General features: G+C 37.1%; 1 protein-coding gene across 1 annotated transcript in view; it reads left to right on the top strand.

Moving 5' to 3' along the window:
- Positions 1-21380, top strand: part of TM9SF3 (transmembrane 9 superfamily member 3) — a 69021-nt gene that overhangs the window by 37046 nt on the left and 10595 nt on the right. The window contains exons 8-11 of the mRNA XM_019458974.2: positions 2164-2258; positions 5589-5719; positions 16285-16424; positions 18996-19064. Of these exons, the coding sequence (XP_019314519.1) occupies positions 2164-2258; positions 5589-5719; positions 16285-16424; positions 18996-19064 (435 nt within the window). The remainder of the gene's footprint in view (positions 1-2163; positions 2259-5588; positions 5720-16284; positions 16425-18995; positions 19065-21380) is intronic.

Raw genomic sequence — 21380 nt, 5'->3', positions numbered from 1 at the left:
TTTTTTTTTTAAAGTAAGCTCTACTTTTTTTGAAGTAAGACCTTATGAGGTCTTGAACTCATAACCTTGAGATACAGAGTCGTGAGCCAGCCAAGTGCCTGGAGACCCATGATCTTTTTTTAAGAAAACAATATTTTTAATGTTTTTAAAAATTTATTTACTTTTGAGAGACAGCACAAGCAGGGGAGGAACAGAGAGAGAGGGAGACACAGAATCGGAAGCAGGCTTCAGGCTCTGAGCTGTCAGCGCAAAGCCCGACGTGGGGCTCAAACCCACAGACCGAGAGATCATGACCTGAGCCGAAGACAGATGCTTAACTGACTGAGCCACCCAGGCACCCTGACCCACAGTCTTTTAAACATGGGAATGACATATTCTTATATTACTACCACATTTGTATCTAGCTATGTATTGATGGAAATTGAATACTGTAATGTTTTAACTACTATGCATCCACTTTGAGAAATTCAGCATTGGTGTTCGGGCAGAGGAGCACTACATACTTCAAGACTTTATGATCTTTTTGTATTCTATATAGGTGGACAGTGAAACATAATAATTACTACCGAGAAGGTGGTTAGTTTATGAAAATTGTATATCATCCCAGTACACACATTCGTGTGGTATTCTTGTAAATTCTCTTTAAAAGAATATTCTTTAGCTCAAATTGACAAGGTTATATGATCTATCTACAGACTTTATTTTATCTTCCTAGTTATGCTAAGTTTCAAAAACAGTCTTTATTGTTAGTAGTTTAAGTACATTCTTTTTGAAGTTAATTTATCTTGAGAGAGAGGAAGTGAGTGTGTGCACATGCACATGTGTGAGTAGGGGAGAAGCGGAGAGATCCCAAGCAAGCCCCGTGCTATAACTGCAGCCCAGGGCGGGCTCGATCTTATGAACCCGCGAGATCATGACCCGAGGTGAAGTCAAGAGTCAGACCCTTAACCTCCTGAGCCACCCAGGAGGTGCCCTAAGCACATTTCTATATTATGACAAATGATACTGTCATTTATCATTTTAATATTTCTCTTTGCAATTAGGCATTTAAAATATTTTGTTCAGCTTTATTCAACAGGAGGGTTGATCTGAATTTCCTAGATACCATTAGTGGAAGGAGAGATTAGAAATTGTTGATCTGAGTTAATGTTGATTGTGGACCTATGGATTTAAAAAAAAATTTTTTTTTAATGTTTATTTATTTTTGAAGGAGAGAGAGAGAGACAGAGTGTGAGCAGGGGAGGGATAGAGAGAGGGGAGATGCAGAGTCCAAAGCAGGCTCCAGGCTCCGAGCTTTCAGTACAGAGCCTGATGTGGGGCTCGATCTCACGAGCTGTGAGATCATGAGCTGAGCCGAAGTCGGATGCTCAACTGACTGAGCCACCAGGCGCCCCTGGACCTATGGATTTTTAAAAAATAATTTTTAGGGGCGCCTGGGTGGCGCAGTCGGTTGAGCGTCCGACTTCAGCCAGGTCACGATCTCGCGGTCCGTGAGTTCGAGCCCCGCGTCAGGCTCTGGGCTGATGGCTCGGAGCCTGGAGCCTGTTTCCGATTCTGTGTCTCCCTCTCTCTCTGCCCCTCCCCCATTCATGCTCTGTCTCTCTCTGTCCCAAAAATAAATTAAAAACGTTGAAAAAAAAAATTAAAAAAAAAAATTTTTTTTAATAGTATAAGGAAAACTAAGAAAAGTCTCAGTGTTATACCATTTAAAGTAATAGCACTAATATAGGTTACATTACTTCCATTTTATTTGCCAGTGGGCAAAAATCTTAAGCAATTAAATCAATTTATAAAGAGGAATATTCTAATTATTTTTCTTAACAGATGAATATCCTTATCCATATGATGTGATTGGTTCACAGGGTTGCAAAACAATTTTAGTGCCAGCTTCTAACATTTTTGCCAAGAAATGTGAAATATTTGTTTAGAATATATTATGAAATTTAACTGCAGATTAAAAAAATTAGTATTAGCCTGTGCAGTTTTAACTAGAAATTCATTCACTCAGCAACCTTCTGAGATCCTTTATAGTCCAGGATGATATTTTTGTGTTCCTGTTAAATTTATCTTTGAAATTACACTGACCTTAATGTGATAGGCTTTATGATATTTTCTTTAAATTGTTGGTTTTAACTTACCATATATGTTGTTTCGCCTTTTCAGGAGGGGATCAATGCTCAGTACAGCCATATTTGTCTATGCTGCTACGTCTCCAGTGAATGGTTATTTTGGAGGAAGTTTATATGCCAGACAAGGAGGTAACTTATAAGTGATCTCTTCGTATTTTTAATTATAGATGCCAATATTCTACTGTGGGGTATTTGGAATTTAAAATGGATAGTACAGCCATTGTAAAATACTTTGTGTTCCCATTTCACATAATGTCTACCAAACCTGCTATGGGATCTACTTTGCTTTTATGGAATCCTTGCATTTTATTTCTGAAAATTAGGAATAATTAATAGATTATGTCCATTGTTCACTGTGAAGTTAGCTAGCCCTGAGGAACATGTAGGAGAGAGTATATTTAAGTTATTGATATTACTTTGCTTTGAGCTGCCTTACTCCCTAAATGTCCTCCATGGGAGGCCTCCACATAGAGTATATAGTGTTACAGCTGAATATAAAGGCATGTTTTTTGGCTTTTGGATAAAGTATTGGACTGGAAGGAGAATAGGAGAGAGCTGTTTATTTCTATTGACTCTGAAATATTTATCAAAGGACCCTGCATTAAGATTTTTGTTATTCTTTGTCAAAATCTTTTGCTAAGATTAGCACTTCATCTTAAATACTCCCTCGCTTCTCTACTTTTGTGACCTGAAAATGATGGGAGATACAGGGATGATACAAAGGTACTGCTCCATGGTGTTTCTTTCTGTGGTAGCATTCAAGGGTTTTCACATTTTTTTGTTTTCCCTGTAATTGGGGCCAGAAAAGTACTGAAAGTAGATTTGCGTATTTCAGTTTATGACTGAAGGGTTGTTGAAAGACCTTAAAATTATATTCCTAAGGATAGAGACTTTCTCATGTGATTTTCCCAGCTCATCTGAAACAATGTCAGCATTAAGGGATCCTGCTTTTTAGTCGACTCGTCTTATAGATAGATTATTGGCATTCTGAGCATGTATAGGATCGTTTAAAATTCCTCCAGTATATCCTGGTTTACCATTGCTCTTTTTATTGGTCCTACTAGATTTAATGTGACTTGTACCTTCAGTGTAAATAATTCTTTGGATTGCCTGAGGGAGTATCATAGATTGCTAATTATTTTTGTTAACTGTTCAATGTCTTATATACCTTTAGCTACAGGAAACAAGTCTTATCATAACTTGATTACCATCCTAAGGAAATCAGGATGCCTGAGTCAACTTCGGCTTTGAATTTGATGTGAAAACTAGTTAGGCTAAGAAATTTACATTTTATGACCTCCAGAAAAGTCTCCACAGCAGAAACATTATTTAAAACAGGAAATTTATTCACTCTTGGACAGAAATTTGCTTTTAGTTTGATTGCAAGTTAAGAACACCTAGCTACACTTTTCTTTATTACACTTAACTCTTGAAAGCAGAGTTCAGACTCAAACCTAGGAGTATCAGATGTTACCATGTATAATCTAAAGGTTATTTTCTGATTGACAGTGCCTTGAGGAGGTCTGATCGTGTACTGATAATTTTGTCCGAGCGATCCCTAAAAGCCAGGTTAATGTAAGAAGTCAACCCAGAGAGTTGAGAATTTTTCAGACTTACTTCATTGCACTACAGCGAAGGTCTGCATATTGTCCTCAGTGTACTGGATAATCCTCTAGACTCAGTTTGAAACTAGGGGTAGCCTGGAACTTGACCAGAATCTCTAAGGTTGCAGGGGACCAGCAGGAAGCACAGTGTAGATGCCTGGGCTACTGATTGTACCCAGTGGAATGTGTGTGGGATTTTTTGTGACTGTTGGAGGGAAAGGGAGTAAGAGAATTAAATATGGAATTTATTAACACGTTCTGAATCTCAGCAGGTAATGGAAAGTGTAGGAAAAGATAGTGCTGAGAAAGAGAGAGAATTAAATAGGAAAAATAATACTTTAATCAATGGCCACCCTTTTTGTGTTGTTTTTGTGTTAAAATGCTGAATGTTGAGTCTGTGTGTGGAAAGGAGGGGCCCTTGAAACTTACCTGAGAAAGAAATACTATAGAGTATATAGAGGTGATACTTCAAAATCAAGGAGTTTTTCTGGAAGAATGTCAAGATTTGGGATAGTAATTCTATGAGATGGATGTTTGAAAGAGCTTCACATGGAAGAAAACAGAAGTTAGGGTATTGCTTATTTTGCTTATAGCACTTTACTTTTTTTTTTTTTTAAGTTTTTATTTATTTATTTTGAGAAAGAGCGCGCGCGCGCGAGAGAGAGAGAGAGAGAGAGAGAGAGAGAGAGAGAGCGCACGCGCGCGCGCTTGAGTGGGGGATAGGCAGAGAGACAGGGAGAGAGACAATCCCAAGCAGGCTCTGCACCATCAGCGCAGAGCCCGATGTGGGGCTTAAAACTCACGAACCGTGAGATCATGACCTGAGCCTAAGTCCAGTGCTTAACCGACTGAGCCACCCAGGCGCCCCACTTATAGCACTTTCTGTTTGGGTCCTGATTGCTTTTGGTTGTGGAGTTGAATTGTAATATCGATCCAGTATGAAATCTTTGTGTTTTGTTCCTAAGCAGTATGCAGGTGCTTTCTTGGCAGTGCGCCTGCTCGTATACTCTGCTGTATTAGAAAGATCGCTCCTTGTTCTCCTGATCAATATGCACACGATTTAAAATTTTTGATTACATAGTTTAAACATTCCTTTCTTTGACTGTTTAAATAACAGTTGTTCACTGTATAGAATTTTGGCAGTACAAAGAGGTACAAAGAAATAGTGAAACTTAAAATCTGTGGTTCTGATTGCTGAGAGAGAGAGCTCACGAAACACACTCTTTTGTTTTTCCCTTTTGAAACAAATTTAAATATATATTTATAATCATAATTACAGCTAAAAGTAAATTTGGGGTAAGTTCAACTTAACTAGGGGTAATTTAATTTGGGTTAACTTTAAGGATTTAAAAAAAATTTTTTTTAAGCAGTGTAATCCTCTTTTCAAATGAAAGCTTACATGAACTCCATTGTGTAAATTTGTTGAAAATGGACTTGTTCTGGTTAAAACAGGGTTTGGGGCTCTTCTTTCATCAGTGACTTCATGGGCACCTCCAAGAAGCTCCCGAATTCCAAGTAATAGTTGGAAAACGCCTACGTAGGCCGACTTGTAGCCCAGAAATATTGAGTGGCTTACCAAAATTCACAGCAGTTCAGTGGCAATATCACGACAGAAAATTAGGACATTTGACTAGTCCATTGCTCTTTTCTGGTGCATCCACTTCAAAAGCTGTTTGCATTAGACATACTTGAATAGCTGTTGTCCTGAAACAATTATTAGAGTGTCAGATTTTAAGATGTTTACATGAGAATTTTAAATAAATGTTTTGGCACTAAAGAAACAATAATTTGGTGCCTTATGAACATTAATATATGCCCCTCACCTCCGATTTTCATTATTTCCTTTCTCTTTCAGGAAGGAGATGGATAAAGCAGATGTTTATTGGGGCATTTCTTATCCCAGCTATGGTGTGTGGCACTGCCTTCTTCATCAATTTTATAGCCATTTATTACCATGCTTCAAGAGCCATTCCTTTTGGAACAATGGTAAGTTGCTTGAATCTTGCTTTTAAACTGGAAAAGTATAAGCATTCTAATATGAGGCCTGCTATCTCTCTGAAGTACCTCTTAGTAAGAAGAATTTTGGCATTTGCAGCCAGTCCCTGACCAGTCACAGAAAGTTAGGTGAAGAAAACTGTTTCTTGATTCTGTGAACCAGTGAAGTGAAAGTCCGACTTCTAAGTGTGACGAGAGAATACTATACTTTTTATCAGAGATGGGAGAAACTAGTGAATATATTATAGAGGAAGAATAATGACATACGAAAAAATGAGGGTGTTTTAAGGTGATAGGTGGGTGCGTTGGTAGTGGTAGGAAGTGAAGCTTCTCCATAATACGTTTTCTTTTTTCAGTATACACCGAAAACATTTATACTGATATGTTGCTACAGACATTAAAACCCTATCTCATATCTTACCTGTAATCACAGACTTTGAAATATTTTGGATCTTTTAACTACATTAAAACTAAAACACAGATATATTCCAGTGCTTTACAAAGGTAACCCACAGCCTCCAAATTGTTCTTGTTGTTACCTTTTTTTTAAATGTTTATTTATTTTTGAGAGAGAGACAGAGTACAAGCAGGGAAGGGACAGAGAAAGAGGGAGACACAGAATCTGAACCAGGCTCCAGTCTCTGAGCTGTCAGCACAGAGCCCGACGCAGGCCTCGAACCCACGAACTGTGAGATCATGACCTGAGCTGAAGTCAGACGCTTAACCGACTGAGCCACCCAAGCGCCCCTTGTTGTTACCTTTTTACTAGAAACAGAATTTTAGGCTTGGAGCAGACTTCAATGTTTTGTTTTATTTTGTTTTTAAAGATATACATATATATATGTATTTAATGTTTATTTATTTTTGAGAGAGACAAAATGAGAGTGGATTAGGGGCAGAGAGAGAGGGAGACACAGAATCCAAAGCAGGCTCCAGGCTCTGAGCTGTCAGCGCAGAGCCCGACGTGGGGCTCGAACTCATGAGCTGTGAGATTATGACCTGAGCTGAAGTCAGGCACTCAACCAACTGAGCCACCCAGGTGCCCCGACTTATTTTTAATGTACGCTTGTGCAGACATGTGCACACTCTTATGCACATGTATGCAAGGTGCACCATGGTTACTGCTTTTCAGAGAGGCTGTGTAACTTGGTCAAGGTCATACAAATATTGGCAGAACTGTAACTGGACCCATATCTCTTTCTGAATTTTGATCTTTGGTTTTCTGTCAAATGGTTTCATAAAAATTCCAGGTGATTTTCGTTGTTTTATAACCTGGGTTTCTCAAAGATCCTGCATTATACATTTTTACTAAATGTTTGATACTTTTTAGTTGGAAATATTTTTGAAAATTGCTTCAAAATTGGCATTCTTGTTTTTGTTTTTTTGCAATCCAAAGTGAGTGATGATAGTTGGGAAAGGGTAACATAATTAATTACATTCAGAACTAGAAAAGAATTTGCTTCATAATAGTTACAGGCCATTAGAAAGTATCTATAGGGCCTCAACTATCTCTTAAAGATCATCTGCTGAATTAATTATTTTCATAGTGCTTTAAAAGTTAAAATTCAGATTCTGCTATAATTTTCCTCAAAGTTTTGAATTGATGTGGTGAAAATTATATTTTAAAGTTGCTTTGCTTCACTAAAATTTTAAATTTTACCGCTTGTAAAGAGGGTTTTAAATTTTCAGTGTAATTTGCCTTTAGATAATTTAATGATTACTAGTTATTAGAATACAGTTTCAGACTCTGTACTGAGCCGAAGCAGGTTGATAAAAGTGGTCTTCGCACTTGCAAGACTGGCTGCTGATGCCGAGCAGGCACCTGAAGTACCTTGTTCTTCATTTGTTTCCAAATTCGGAATGAAGGACATTCGTCCCCCTCAAGTTTTAATCAGATGTGTAGTCTAACATTTTTTTTTCTCCTTTAGAAAGTATCAAAATTTGTTTAGAAAATGAAATTTAAGAACTTGAGGTGAATGTTTGACCCAGCTGTCCATTCAGTATTTTAACTAATGAAATTTGTATTTTAGTTATTTGTCGATATTATGAAGGAAGTGGTTATACAGTGTCAAAATCTCCATGGCTCTCAACCCTAGGTACACATTAGAATCCTTGGGAATTTAAGTAATTTCAGTGCTCATGGCTTCGTCTTAAGCCAGTTTAATCTGTTTTGCTTTAAATCCAGTCACTAGCGTTTACCTGATTCTGGTTCCCAGCATCTGGAGATGGACCTCTCGGCTGAAAGGCTCCCAAGCCATATGTTTCTGAGAAGCTGTGTGCTCCTACTTAACTGGACACCCTTGTCTGAAAATCAGTCTTCAGATACTCCTCTATGCTCTTCCCCTGGCCTTAGCTGTTTCTGTCCCCCATTCCTTCGATCTCGTGGACATTGAGCCCTTTCTCAATGATCTTTCTCTAGTTCTCTGTTTTCTCAAATACTTTGTAGCTAAGGATTTAATCCAACTTTGGTGAAAGTGATTTCAGGCTTTTGCCTGCCTTAATAGAAGCACCCACATAATAGGGTTTTGCCAACTTGGGATCTGGAATTTTGTCAGAATACTGCTGTTGTCACCAGGACTAGCCCAAGATTGAAAGTGAGCAGAACTTGTCTTCAGACCCCAACTTCTCTGCTCAGGTGTACCTAATTACACATAAAAGCCATTAAATCCGTGTCAGATTAAACTTGTTGAACAATTGTTAATCTTCCTGGCTTAATAAAGATAAATGTAAGTAGAGGGTAGTAATAATAATCTGAGCTCATATCATATCTCAAAAATGAAATTCATGATATGTGATCAGAAATTACCGCAGTAAAGAATGGAGACCAAGACGAATGAACAGGTACTATTTTAGATCTCTCAAAGGTTATGAGGAAAGTAGAATATCCCTAAGTGTAAAGGAATAATAAAGATCTATATATATAAAAAAACAAAAACAAAACTCTGTTACCTAACCTGAACTTTTGACAAATGCTAAGGCAAATTGGGATTTTGTAAAGATACTTTCCTAGTGTGACCACAGGCTTATTACATGGGATCAGGTGATGTAACAGAGTAGAAGAAAAAATGGCTCTAACCCATTCTTTTTCTTTTTCTTTTTCATTAAATAAAATAACCTTTAAACAAGAAAAGATAAGAGGAAAATAATCCCTGATAAGGGGGAAATGAAGCCTAAGAAAGGGAAGGGGATTCCTGGTACAGGACTCCACAGCTACCTTAGCTGTAAGTTTGCTGCTTATGTAAGTGACCTTTTAGACATACTGAGAGATCATGCTGATAAGCGATGTCTGAATAACTGTAAGAGAACAGAAGCATTGTAAAACTGGACATTGGCAAATTTACTTTTCCAGAAGGGAAAGGAAGAAAGTGGATTCTGCCTTACAAAATGTGGTGAATTGATGAAACACAAGATACTAGAATGTTACTAAAATTTGTCTTTTAAATCCTGGAAATAATAAACATTGGGAGCTATTATGGATTTATGAAGACAAAAATACTAGAACAACTTCATTTCCTCTTTTTGGTAGGTTTTAGTAGATAAGAACAAAAGCTCGGAAAGTATTGATCTTGTTGGACAAGATAGAGAAATATAGGTGGAATAGTACAATCAGGTAGATGTGTAAATAGTTATAGAATTAAAGAAATAGAATGATATTACTAATAAGATGTCACATATGTCTTTCAGTAGAGTAGACTTTGACCAATTCAGATGATTGTTAATGATGTGTATAAAGGCGTAATGAATTGTTAATGATGTGTATAAAGGCGTAATTAAGTTGAAAAAGGACATGAGATCAAGGAGAAAACTAGGAATGTGGAATGATGAAGACAACATCTAAAACCGGTCTCACCTGACTGAAACGATGTGCCAAATTTGACCAGACGAATTATAATAAAGAGAGATACATGTGTGTTGCATTTTGTAGTTTGCCAAAAGCTCTTTCTTACCTTATCTGGTTTCAGAAGGACCCAAAGAGATAGGCAGAGCTAGTGACATGTGTTATCCCTGTCATACAGAGCAGAAGCCCAGGACTCTTGCAGAGTAACTGACTCAAATCACATTTTGTTTGTTGTGCTGTGGTGATGATTTGTTTTTGTCTATTTTCTTTCCTTCTTTTCTGCCAAAAGGAATTTTAGCTTTATGCTGAGACTGGTGAAGGTAGAATATGTTATGCCTTTTGTGTGTGTGTGTGTGTGTGTGTGTGTGTGTGTGTGTGTGTGTGTGTGTGTGTGTGTGTGTTTACAGCTGTGTAGAGATATAATTAATACATGATAAATTGTATGTATTTAAAGTATACAGTTTGTTGAGTTTTGATATGTGTATACATTTAGGAAACGATCACCAGAGTCAAAAAAAGAAGGTATTTATGAAGTCCAGAAGTTTCTCTGTGTACCTTTGTAATTCACCCCTTTTTTCCTCCTTCTTCTTCCCTCCTCAGGTAACCATGGATCTGCTGTCTGTCATCATAGATTAGTTTGCATTACCTAGAATTTTATCTAAATACAGTCACATAATATGTTCTTTTTTTGTCCTTTTTCACTCAGAAAATTATTTTGAGATTCATTGATGTTGCATGTATTAAAGTTTATTGCTTTATATTGCTCAGTAGTATTCCATGGATATACCACAATTGTTTACCCATTTATCCAGTAATGCATTCTTGGGATTATTGATCCCAATTATTAATGCATTATTTCCAGTTTTGGGCTATTATAAATCAAACTGTTATGAGTATTCATATACAAGCCTTTGTGTTGGATATATTTTCAGTAGTCTTGGACAAATAACTACAGTGGAATGACTGAGTCATACAATATAGTTTAATAGAAACTTCTAAACTGTAACAATGTGTGTTGACTATACTAAAAAAAAAAAAAGAGAGAGACCACTAAACTTTTCTACAACAATTTTGTCATTTTACATTCCCACCAGTATTGTATAGGATAAGTTGCAGTCACTCCACATCATCTCTGGCACTTGATGTGTCTTTTTAATTTTAGTCATTCTAGGAGATACATAGTGGTGTCTCATTGTGGTTTTAATTTGCATTTCCTTAATAACTAATCACATTCAAGCTCTTTTGTGTATTTATTTGCCATCCCTATCTTTTTTTTTTTTTAATGAATCTTTGGCCTGTTTTTTTATAGGTTATTTGTCTTGTTGAGTGGAAGAGTTCTTTGCATATTGTACGTACTTGACCTTTGTCTTAGTTTGGAAATCTAGTCTCCCCCTTTGTGGCTTGTCTTTTTGTTCTTTTAAGAATATCTTTTGATGGGGCTCCTAGGTAGCTCAGTCAGTTGAGCGTCTGGCTCTTGATTTCTGTTCTAGTCACGATCCCAAGATCATGGGATCAAGCCCTGTGTCGGGCTGTGTGCTGAGCGTGGAGCCTGCTTAAGGTTCTCTCTCTCTCCCTCTGCCCCTCTCCCCTGCTGGAGCTCTCTGTCCCTCAGGGAAAAAAAACCCAAAAAAGTATCTTTTAAAGAGCAAACGTAATTAAGTGTAATTTATTGATTTTTTTTTCTTTATATGTGCTTTTCTGTCCTTTTGCCAAACCAAAGATCAGTTAGCCTTTCTTGTGTTTTCTTCTAGAAATTTTATAATTTTAGCTCTTAAATATGATCCATTTAAGGTCAGTGATCATTTTTGGTAATTTTGTATCTTGCGTGAGTAAAGAAAGGGTCAAGGGTTTTGTTTTGCTTTGCTTATGACTAGTGTTCGAACATTTCTTAAAAAGAAAATGTGCTTTCTCTACTGAATTGCCTTAGCACTTTTGTTGATCGTCAACTGACCATATAAAGGTGGATCCATTTCTGAACTTTTTGTTTTCTTCCATTGATTAATTTGTCATGTTTTTATGCCAGTGTGACATTCTTTATTACTGCAGTTTTTTATAATTTTTGAAATCACTTCTTTTTCAGTGTTGTTTTGGCGTTTTTAGGTCTTTGCATTTCCATCTAAAGTTTAGAATGACCTTGTCAGTTTATACAAAAAACCCTGAGATTTTGATTGGGATTGTGTTGAATCTATAGATCATTTTGGGAAGAACTGACATCTTAACAATATTGAATCTTTTAATTATTGAACACAGTATATCTTATATCTCTTAACCTAGTTTAATTTTTCTGTGCAACATTTTGTAAATTTTGTTGTTTAAATTTTGTACATCTTTTATTGAATTTACCCTTAAGTATTTCATATCTTTCATGCTACTTGTAAATGGTATTTTTAAAATATCAGAAAAATAATTAATTTTTGTATACTGGCTTTGCATCCTGCAACTTTGCTAAAGTTACTTATTCTGATTTCTTTTTTTGTAGATTCCTGAAGATTTTTTACATAGATAATCATGTGGTCTGTGAATAAAGACACTTTCACTTCTACTTTTCTAATCTATATACCTTTTATTTCTTTTTCTTGCCATGTTGCACTGGCTACAACCCCCCAGTGCAGTGTTGAACAGAAGCAGTGAGAGCTGACTTTCTTGTCTTGTTCCTCCCCCTAGAGGGAAAGCATCCAGTCTTGTGCCATCAAGTAAAATGTTACCTGTATTTTTGTTGCAGGTGCCCTTCATCAAGTTGATGAAGTTCTCTTCTGCTTAGTTTGCTGAGAGTTTTTTGTTGTAATTATTTTGAATAGTGAATAGAAGTTGGATTTTGCAGTGGCTTTTTCTGTATCTTTTGAGATAATCTATGATTTTTATTTTTTAGTGTGGTAATATGGTGAATTATATTGACTTTTGAATCTTAAACCAATTTTTTATTCCTTCAACAAACCTGTTTGGTATGATGTATTATCTATTGTGTATATTGCTGGATTCCATTTGCTAAGATTTGTCGGGTTTTTTGTTTTTTGGTTTTTTTGCATCTATATTTATGAAAGATATGATCTGTGGTTTTCTTTTTTTCTGGTTTTGCTATCAGGATGATGCTAGATTCATCAAATAAGTTTTTAACTTCAAGTCCAATGTTTCTTCTGTTAGAGTACTGACATAGCTCAAAAAGCAGAATGGGAAGTTATTTATTAGCATGTTGAGAATAATCTCATAAAATAGAAAGGCTTCTTACAGGCTTTTGTGTTTGAGTTAGTGGTACTCTGATTAATTAGTTCCTATTATTGAAATGCTTATAGACATAAAGGCGTAAATGTATGAGTAGAAAAAGAGTGATAAAAATTGTCTAGTCTGAGCGTGTGGTGAAGAAATGCATAAACATAATGACTGGTAAGACAATATATTATTACCTGAGAATCACCTTACCTAAAAGCAATTATTGTCTATCACCGTAAATAAAATTTATATTCTGTAGAATTCCAAAACAACTCCTCTCAGGATGCATTTTCCCTCTCCATTCATTCCATTTACAGCACAGATTTCATAAAAGGCCACTTTGGAAGCAGAGCTGGAATAAGTACTAGCCACATTCTTGGTTTGTGACAGATTAGAGGAGCTGACCAGTTGGTACACTTTGGGGTATTAAGTGCTGATAGGCAGTACTTGTTTCCAACTTGCTCTTAGTGTAGATCACTCCCTCAGCCTTGAGTAAGTCCCCCACCCCCCCCAACCCCTGCACTTCCCTACCTGTTTTCGCTGTTAGTCCGTGCACGGTGGCTAGGAGGCCAGGGGAGGGCCCTGTATCTGTTTGAGCCCCAGAGCTTTCATGGGTGTAGTAGACTAATGGGTTTTTTTTTTTTTTTTTTTTAAGTCTTAACTGCTAAATTTCATTTTAAAATGAAACTATGTGGAAGCCCAATATTGAAAATAGATATCAACATGAATCCTTTAGTATAAATAAATTTTTGCAAATTCAGTATCGTAACATTCTATATTTAATGAGAAGCAGTAAAGTTGTGATGAATACAGATCTAATGTAAAGGAGTATGAGTAAGAGTTCAGTCATATCTTCTTCAGTAACCAGTTTATTTGGCTAAATATCAGTCTTGAGAAAAATCCTGACTTCGCGGATGATTTGATTCATGTGACTTTTTTTTAACAGCTTGCCTTACAGTCTCAGAGTAATTCTTCAAGTAAACTCATCCAGAACTTGAACATAAAGGAGTCGGAAATTGGTTTCACAGTTCAGTCACTAACAGTTCTAACAAACCACTAACGTTTTTTGTCATGTATAAGAAAACAGACAAGCAAAGGGGAAAAATTAAACAGATATCAAACAGTTGATAATGTCTTGGTGAGACTGTTTATAGATTCCTTTATTGATTATTGTCGTTTTGCTTTGAATGAGCACACAGACAATATATGCCCTCGTGTTGCTTGCCACTTAATTGCCTGCCACGCATATGTGCTATAGTACATTTGCTTGTACAACTCTAATAATAGCAAATATGTACAGGCCCGAATGGGATCAATGGGAAGGGAGGGAGAACAAAAGACCAGTGTAGCATTACAAACCTTCCTAATCAATAACACATTTACGAGAAATCCAAATGCAGACACATCAGGAGAAACTGTTCTCAGGTTTGCATGAAAATGAGTTAATCTGGTTATGATAGCTTCAGTGTATTAATGTTTGACACAGAACTCCTCTGAATCTATTTTTTTTAAATCATACTTCAAGATATTTTGCTTTTTATTTTTTTTTTCAAGTTTATTTATTTGTTTTGAGAGAGTGCACGAGCAAGGGAGGAGCAGGGAGAGAGGGAGAGAATCCCAAGCAGGCTCTGTGCTGTGAGTGCAGGAGCCCTACATGGGGCTCAGTCTCATAAACCATGAGCTCATGACCTGAGTCCAAATCAAGAGTTAACTGACTGAGCCACCCAAGCAGCCCTATACTTCAGAATATTTTAAACACTGTTTTCAAAGGATATTCAAATTAAATGCTTGTGGAATTCCTGAAGCTCTTCAGCAAGACCTGAGGGTTCTGTGCAATAGTTTGAAAACCACTGTCCTAGAGCATGTCATTCCTCAAAGGAATTATTTTCTTCAGCTTCTCTTCAATTCTTATTTGAAATTACAGTCCTGGGAAAATAAGAGGAAAGTACATAGGTCTCTACTACAGTGTATTAACATTTATGAGTCCTGTATACTTAATGATAGCAAATGAATAATTAAGAAAGCAGTCAACAGCAACAATTGAGACTGAATTCATACCCCCAGGGGCTCCTGGGTGCCTCAGTTGGTTAAGTGTCCGACTCTGGATTTTGGCTCAGGTCACGATCTGGTTCGTTTGCGCTGACAGTACAGAACCTGCTGGGGATCTCCACCTCCTCTCTCTCTGCCTCTCCCCCGCTCATGCTCTCTTTCTCTCCCAAAAATAAACAAAATTTCATCCTCCCAGATATGTATGAGACAACGTATAATTTGCAATGTTTTCTAATATAACCTTATTTTTCATGTTTCACATATTCTTGTTATATGAGCATAAATTCATATTACTAATAGGTCCAAATTGAGATACCAATAATTTGAGTTCCTAAGCCTGATCATTAAAATCGAATTCCAGGGCTTTCGTAACTTTCATACGTTTATACAAGTTTTACCTGGAAGGGATGTGATTCTGCCCTTTGGTTTATTTAAAACACACAAACACACACACACGCACGCACGCACGCACGCGGGTAGAATGATGTGGTTTGCACTCATGTTGCTTAAAGATAGACCCCTCGTGTGGTAACTGTGGATTTTCTATCCTCCACCTCTTCATTGTTCGTTTCTTCACAATTTTTATTCATCTTTTCTCTCACTTTTACTTTTTATTAGAAACCTAAAATGTATAATTGGAAGAGATCTTAGATGCAGTTCAGTCTTCCATTTTGTAGGAATTCATAATGAAGTGGTTTTAACCAGATGCTGGCTGGAAAAGAGCTTGAGTGAGTCCTTGAGTACCCAGATTTATATAAAGAAGAAAAGCACAGAAATAATTATTTTCCTGACTGCTTTGGTTCTGGAATCTCATATGGTCTTCCCTGCAACTTTGGACTTTGAACCACTGATGGGCAGAAAAATGTTCATGCCATTTTAGTAATGACCCATAGATACGTAAATAGAGATCCGCTTCTGTTAAGATCGATCCTAAGGCGGTGTGAAATGGAGAAACGGTCATGGATGGTGTCTGAGACTGAACCGAAATGGTGGTCTGGCCACCTCCCAGCTGTGTGGGCGTGGGAAGTTACTTAGCCTCTCTAAGTCTCATTTTCTTCATCTGTGACATAGGGAAATAACATGTAAAGCTCGTTGTGTATATTAGGAGCTCAATAAAATAAGTTGGTTATAGTGACAGTAGGTAAAGGATATGTTAGAAGCATGACAGCTAAAGGTGAAATCAAGAGAGGAAAAAGGGCTGCAGCAGACACCAGATGGGAGGGTGGGGAATGTGAGCAGCTGCAGTAGGCGGGAAACCGTTCAGCTTGTATTTAGTTCAGTTCTACTGTTTCAATGCACATTCTTCACCTCTTTTCGTTTGTATATATCTTAAGCAATTTTAACCTGTATTGAACTTGAACGTTTTATTTTGTGGTCAAATTGTGTTTAAATTTTTAGGTGTCCCCTTTATTTTTATAAATGCTCTTCTGAGTAATCACACACGTTTTAATTTAATTTACAGGTGGCTGTTTGTTGCATCTGTTTTTTCGTTATTCTTCCTCTAAATCTTGTTGGTACAATACTCGGCCGAAATCTGTCAGGTCAGCCCAACTTTCCTTGTCGTGTCAATGCTGTGCCTCGTCCCATACCGGAGAAAAAATGGTAAAGAGAATGCTAAATCTTATATCATTGTCTCTCACAATATAGAAATTCTTAAGGCTATTCTATATATATAAGTTTTTGAATTGGCATGCATTTCTAAGAATGACTGTCTTAAGAATTTGTCTTTTTAACTTTTTCCTTCAACCTATATTGTTCGCAGTAGTAATCAATTATACCCTTATTTCACTTTCTGAATATTGGTGCCATTTACAGATAAATTTAAATGCTTTGATAAGTACACTGGTGCTTAGAGGTGGGTAGGAACTAGAGCTGCAGCAGTTTTATTTACTGTAGTATACAGGCCGGAATTGACCTGCTGCCTATTTTTATAAGTAAAGTTTTGTTGGAACATACCTATGCCTGTTCATTCGCAGATCTAGGACTGCTTTTACACTGCAGCATCAGAGAGTGAGACCCTGTCACCTGCAAAACCTGAAATATTTACTGTCTGAAACTTCACAGAAGTTTGCCAACGCTTGGCTTACAATTTGATTTTCCTTTCCAGATATTTTGTTATTCTAAATAATACACACATTTGTAGCCACATACATTGTACCAGTTGAAAGATGAATTAGGATTAAGACCAGTTATAATTTACCGACTTAATGTTCTTTATCTTCACTTCTGGGATAGTATAGAATCTCTCAAATACATTCTGTTTTATGGCTAAAATGGGTTCTTAAGAACCCCCAGAATTCAAGATTAATCTTGACAAAGGATGATGAGTATTTGTTAAGCAACTGAAGGGATTCTTTAACTGCAGTAATGTAAACATAGTTTACAGTTTATTTGACCAGTCAATTTTGAAATTATGATTCTTAATGGATTTTTAACTTGAGATAATTTGTTTTTTTTTTTTCAAATTTTGGACATGAAATGGGATGTCATTAGTATGTTATATTTCTAATTTTTGTGATTCACATTGGAAAAAAACTAAATACTTTGCCTTTTGAAATTAGCAAATTGGATGTTTCAGTGCTGATTTATGCTATTCTGCATTCTTCATTTCCTGATTGTTACTAGCAGACAAAAGTAGAGCAGTCTTGCTGTATGGACACCTGTCACATTCTCCATCGCATAAGAAAGAACTGCACAGTAGACTCTGTCTATTCATACATTGAAAAGCCTCTGTTCCTAGGTAGTTTACCTCATTATAGACATAATTTATATTCAGAGACTTACATATACAATCTTTTGTAGACTTGGAGGTATATAGACATTGAAATGGAGGCCGAATAAAACAGCACCTATAAGGGAGGGTGACCTGTTAGAGTGTTAGGATTGTCCGTGTTCTTTTTTTTCCTTAGATCGTGATTATGAGAACTTTCGTGCTTTGTTTTTTAAAGTCCGTTTTCTTTTTCAAATCAAGGTTAGACTCTAGGTCACTAGGACTGGTGAAGGAGAGGAAGGAACAACACGTGACCTTGCACACCCTGGGTCACAGGTGGAGGAAGGCTCGTGTGTATCTTTATTTTCTTTATAAAGTTACATGGGCACTAAATCTGAATACTAGATCTGGCTCTCAGTGACTTGTTATCTTAGGAAGATCGTTTTTTAACCTCTGTGGGTCTTGGATTCCTATAAAAGGAGGAAAGAAGACTAGATTAAATGTTTTTTAAGGTTTTCTTTTTTTATCCAGCTTTCACATACTGATTTCCTCTCATCTTTTTAGTTTGTTTATCCCAGAGATAGTAGTTTAGTATTTTTTATATGCCAGATACTGTGCCGGATGCTGGGAATACCTAGATGAATAGCTTCTGCCTGCCAGAGTTAGCACAGCACTAATCTAGTGAGGTATGATATGTATATGATTGCAGTTCCACATAGTGTGAGGTAAGTGCTGCCAGAGTTATGTTCATGAGGCAGTACAAGTACGGGGAAAAAACCCACCTCTTTCTGGGAGACTGGGGAAGGGCTTTATGGGGAGAACACTCGAGCTAGTGCATGTGGGAGAAGAAGTGTGACGAGGGAAGGCATTCCAGGTGAAGAATTACCAGTTGCATCAGTATGTGTTGAGTGAATGAATGAGGTTTGGATTTAATTTTTTATCCATTCTTGGCTCCATTATAACTCAAGACTCACAATACCATAATTGTATAATTCACAAGGAAGGGAATCGCCAACCCAAGGAATGCATGAGCAAAGAGATGGCAAGGCTACAATTTGGGAAACATTATTTCACAGAAGGGTCTCAAGACTTTTCTTTCCCTATGGCTTTCTATAAATAAATGCCTGTGAAATTTTTAGAAGTTATTGAGAGATGCAGACAGAATAGGAGCAAACACTTAAGAGAGTTTTTCCTGAGTTCCGTTGGTAGCAAGAATTTGTATTCCCCGAATTCGTATCTTGACCTTTATTACCGGAAAGAATTTTGACTATAACCTATGGCTAATTTGAAGTCCTACCTCTATGTTGTGCCTCTTTGAATTTTTGTTTTTTCTTTTTACTGGTTTATTTCTATTCCTTAGATTATTTTTTAAGTGCCAAGTTTCTGCTTTCTGTTATCTGGATTTATATAATGTAATGTGAAAATCACACTAGAAGTTTATTGCTAATGTTAATATTTTCCAGGTTCATGGAGCCTGCAGTTATTGTTTGCCTGGGAGGAATTTTACCTTTTGGCTCAATCTTTATTGAAATGTAAGTTGTGGCAATGCATTTATGTTTTGAGGCATGTAATTTTAATAAGAGAATGTAGGAGTTAGGGTAGGTGTAGAATCATCAGGAAGGCATCTAATAGAGTTAGTCTGTTAATTTCATGGCTCCCAGAAAGGGATCTAACATTATGTATCTGAAAGTATTTCCTCCTGTGATTTCAAATATTCAGGTGAAGTTTATACGTTTTTGTATTGTGTTCTAGACCCTTCTTACCTAACAAGAGATCTTAGAAATCACAGGATGCATACCAAAGAGTACTAGACTAGCCTTTGATCACATGCGTGATATAAGGAATTGCTGGGTTTTATTATATTTTTGAAGTATTTTTGAGGGTCCAGGGAACTAGTAAAACATTACCTGCCAGTCAGTCTGGTAGATCTTGATGTCTTCAGTACGTAGTTATTTCCAGTCTTCTTCCACAGAGGCCTGCAGGAGTGCTGGAAAATGTGTAAGTGTTTAGGGGTCGAAGGTTTGCCACCTTGTGCACAGTTACTGTGCTTTGTACCTGCATCCTTGGTCACCACTGCAAAATAGAAGTCTTTTCTCAGCTTGTGTTCTGGTGTTGCTTGATGGGAATGCTCTGGCATTTTTATTTAGGCAGGATAGTTCTTTGTGTGGGACTTTCTCAGGGACTGCAGTCATACACCTCGGGCTCTTGCCCACAAAATGCCAGTCACTGTGACTGCACAGAATTCCCTTATACTTTTCCAAATGTGCCACTACTGATTGTCTCCTGTACAGTGGACACCTCCTTAACAGACAGGATTGGATCAGATAATTGGTTAATTGAAAGTTGGCTCATGTAAGGCTTATTAAAAAAAGATCCATACATAACATTTTATTTTAACTTAAAACAACTGAAGGTACATCTTTCACTCGTTTTTTAAAAATATAGAACCAGAGTCTTTGATTTATATCTAGTCGATGTTTCTGTCATTTTCCCTTTGACAGTCATAATGCATCTTCTGTGTTTCCAGCCTTTTAAAAGTGGGGACAAGAACATAAAGACCTGTCTCAACCATTCTAAGTGCAAAATCTCTCTAGATTTGTACATTTCTCTCCCAGAATTTAGTAGCTATCTCGCCCACACCTAATTTCATGTTGTTGTTTTTTAAGTGACTCACCTTATTGAATTTCTCCAAAACATTCACATAATGTTCATTGAAATCATGCATCCTTTTTGCTGTCATATTTATTGGTGTATGTAACATTCAATTAAGTTATCTAATTATACTAACAAGTACAGTTGACATAGATTTGGGTCACCTGTGCTGGTCACCTGCCAGCTGTGAATGTGCTGTGGGCATTAGTACCTTAGAGGAACTGGAGTGCACGTCACTCTAGCTTGTGGTTTAATAAAGCCAGTTCAGGAACCTCTTCTATACTTCTAGCTGATACACTGCTTTGTGTCCTCACCCCGACTTGACCTCTATTTTTGCCTCCTACCCCTGTTCCCAGTACCTTCTGGATCACCTCTCTTCCTGCTTTGTTCCATTAGACAGCCTCTCTGCTGTATCCTTAAGTTCTCTGTTTTGACGACCCTCATGCGTTCTCCTCTTGGCAGCCACAGTGATCTTCTTAAGGTGTCAGTCTGATCACGTCACTTCTTTGCTAAAGACTTTTCATTTTCACTGAGGTAAGGTCCCCCAAATGCTATAACATAGCCAGTAAGGACCTTTGTAATACAGCCTCATTCGCTTCTCCAGCCTCATCTCTTAGCTCTCACCCCTTCATTTGCAGTTCTAGCCATACTCCGCTACTTTGAGCTTTTCTAAATACAGTGAATTCCCTCGTTTGTAAGCTTTGCCTTTGCTCTTCCTATTTCTGCAACATTCTTCTGGCTCCCCTTACCCCTATATGCCTTATTTATTATTCTCATTACTCCTCCCCAGAGTCCCACCTAACGGAACTGGCAAGATGCCCCTTAGGTTGCATTGGTAAAGCACGTGGTGCATCAGGACTGCCTCCTTACTGGTGTTCCCCACTTTACAGTAGTGTCCTTGAGGGTAGAGACTGTCATCTTCATAGTTCTGTTCTCGCTGCTTCTTGTGGTAGGGCCTTCAAATATCTATTGGAAGCATGAGTGACAAATAAGTGAGCTAAACAGAGAGAATAAGAAAAAGAAAAGAGGCTAAAGGCTCCTTTTCTAACGATGACTTGGGGAATGGAATTAGAGTGAAGGGTCTTTTTCTTCATTTAAAATGTTAATGCCCTTTGTCTTGCTGTCCTCCAAAAATAGCAGGAAGCTTCATTGAGCTTTCTTTTTTCTGATTATTTTTATTTTCCTAATTTTATACA

This window comes from Panthera pardus, unplaced genomic scaffold (genome assembly GCF_024362965.1).
Source record: "Panthera pardus isolate Hobbes unplaced genomic scaffold, ASM2436296v1 HiC_scaffold_22, whole genome shotgun sequence".
Taxonomy (NCBI): domain Eukaryota; kingdom Metazoa; phylum Chordata; class Mammalia; order Carnivora; family Felidae; genus Panthera; species Panthera pardus.
The sequence above is the reverse complement of the archived record's forward strand: the minus strand, read 5'-3'. Positions and strand labels throughout refer to the sequence as shown.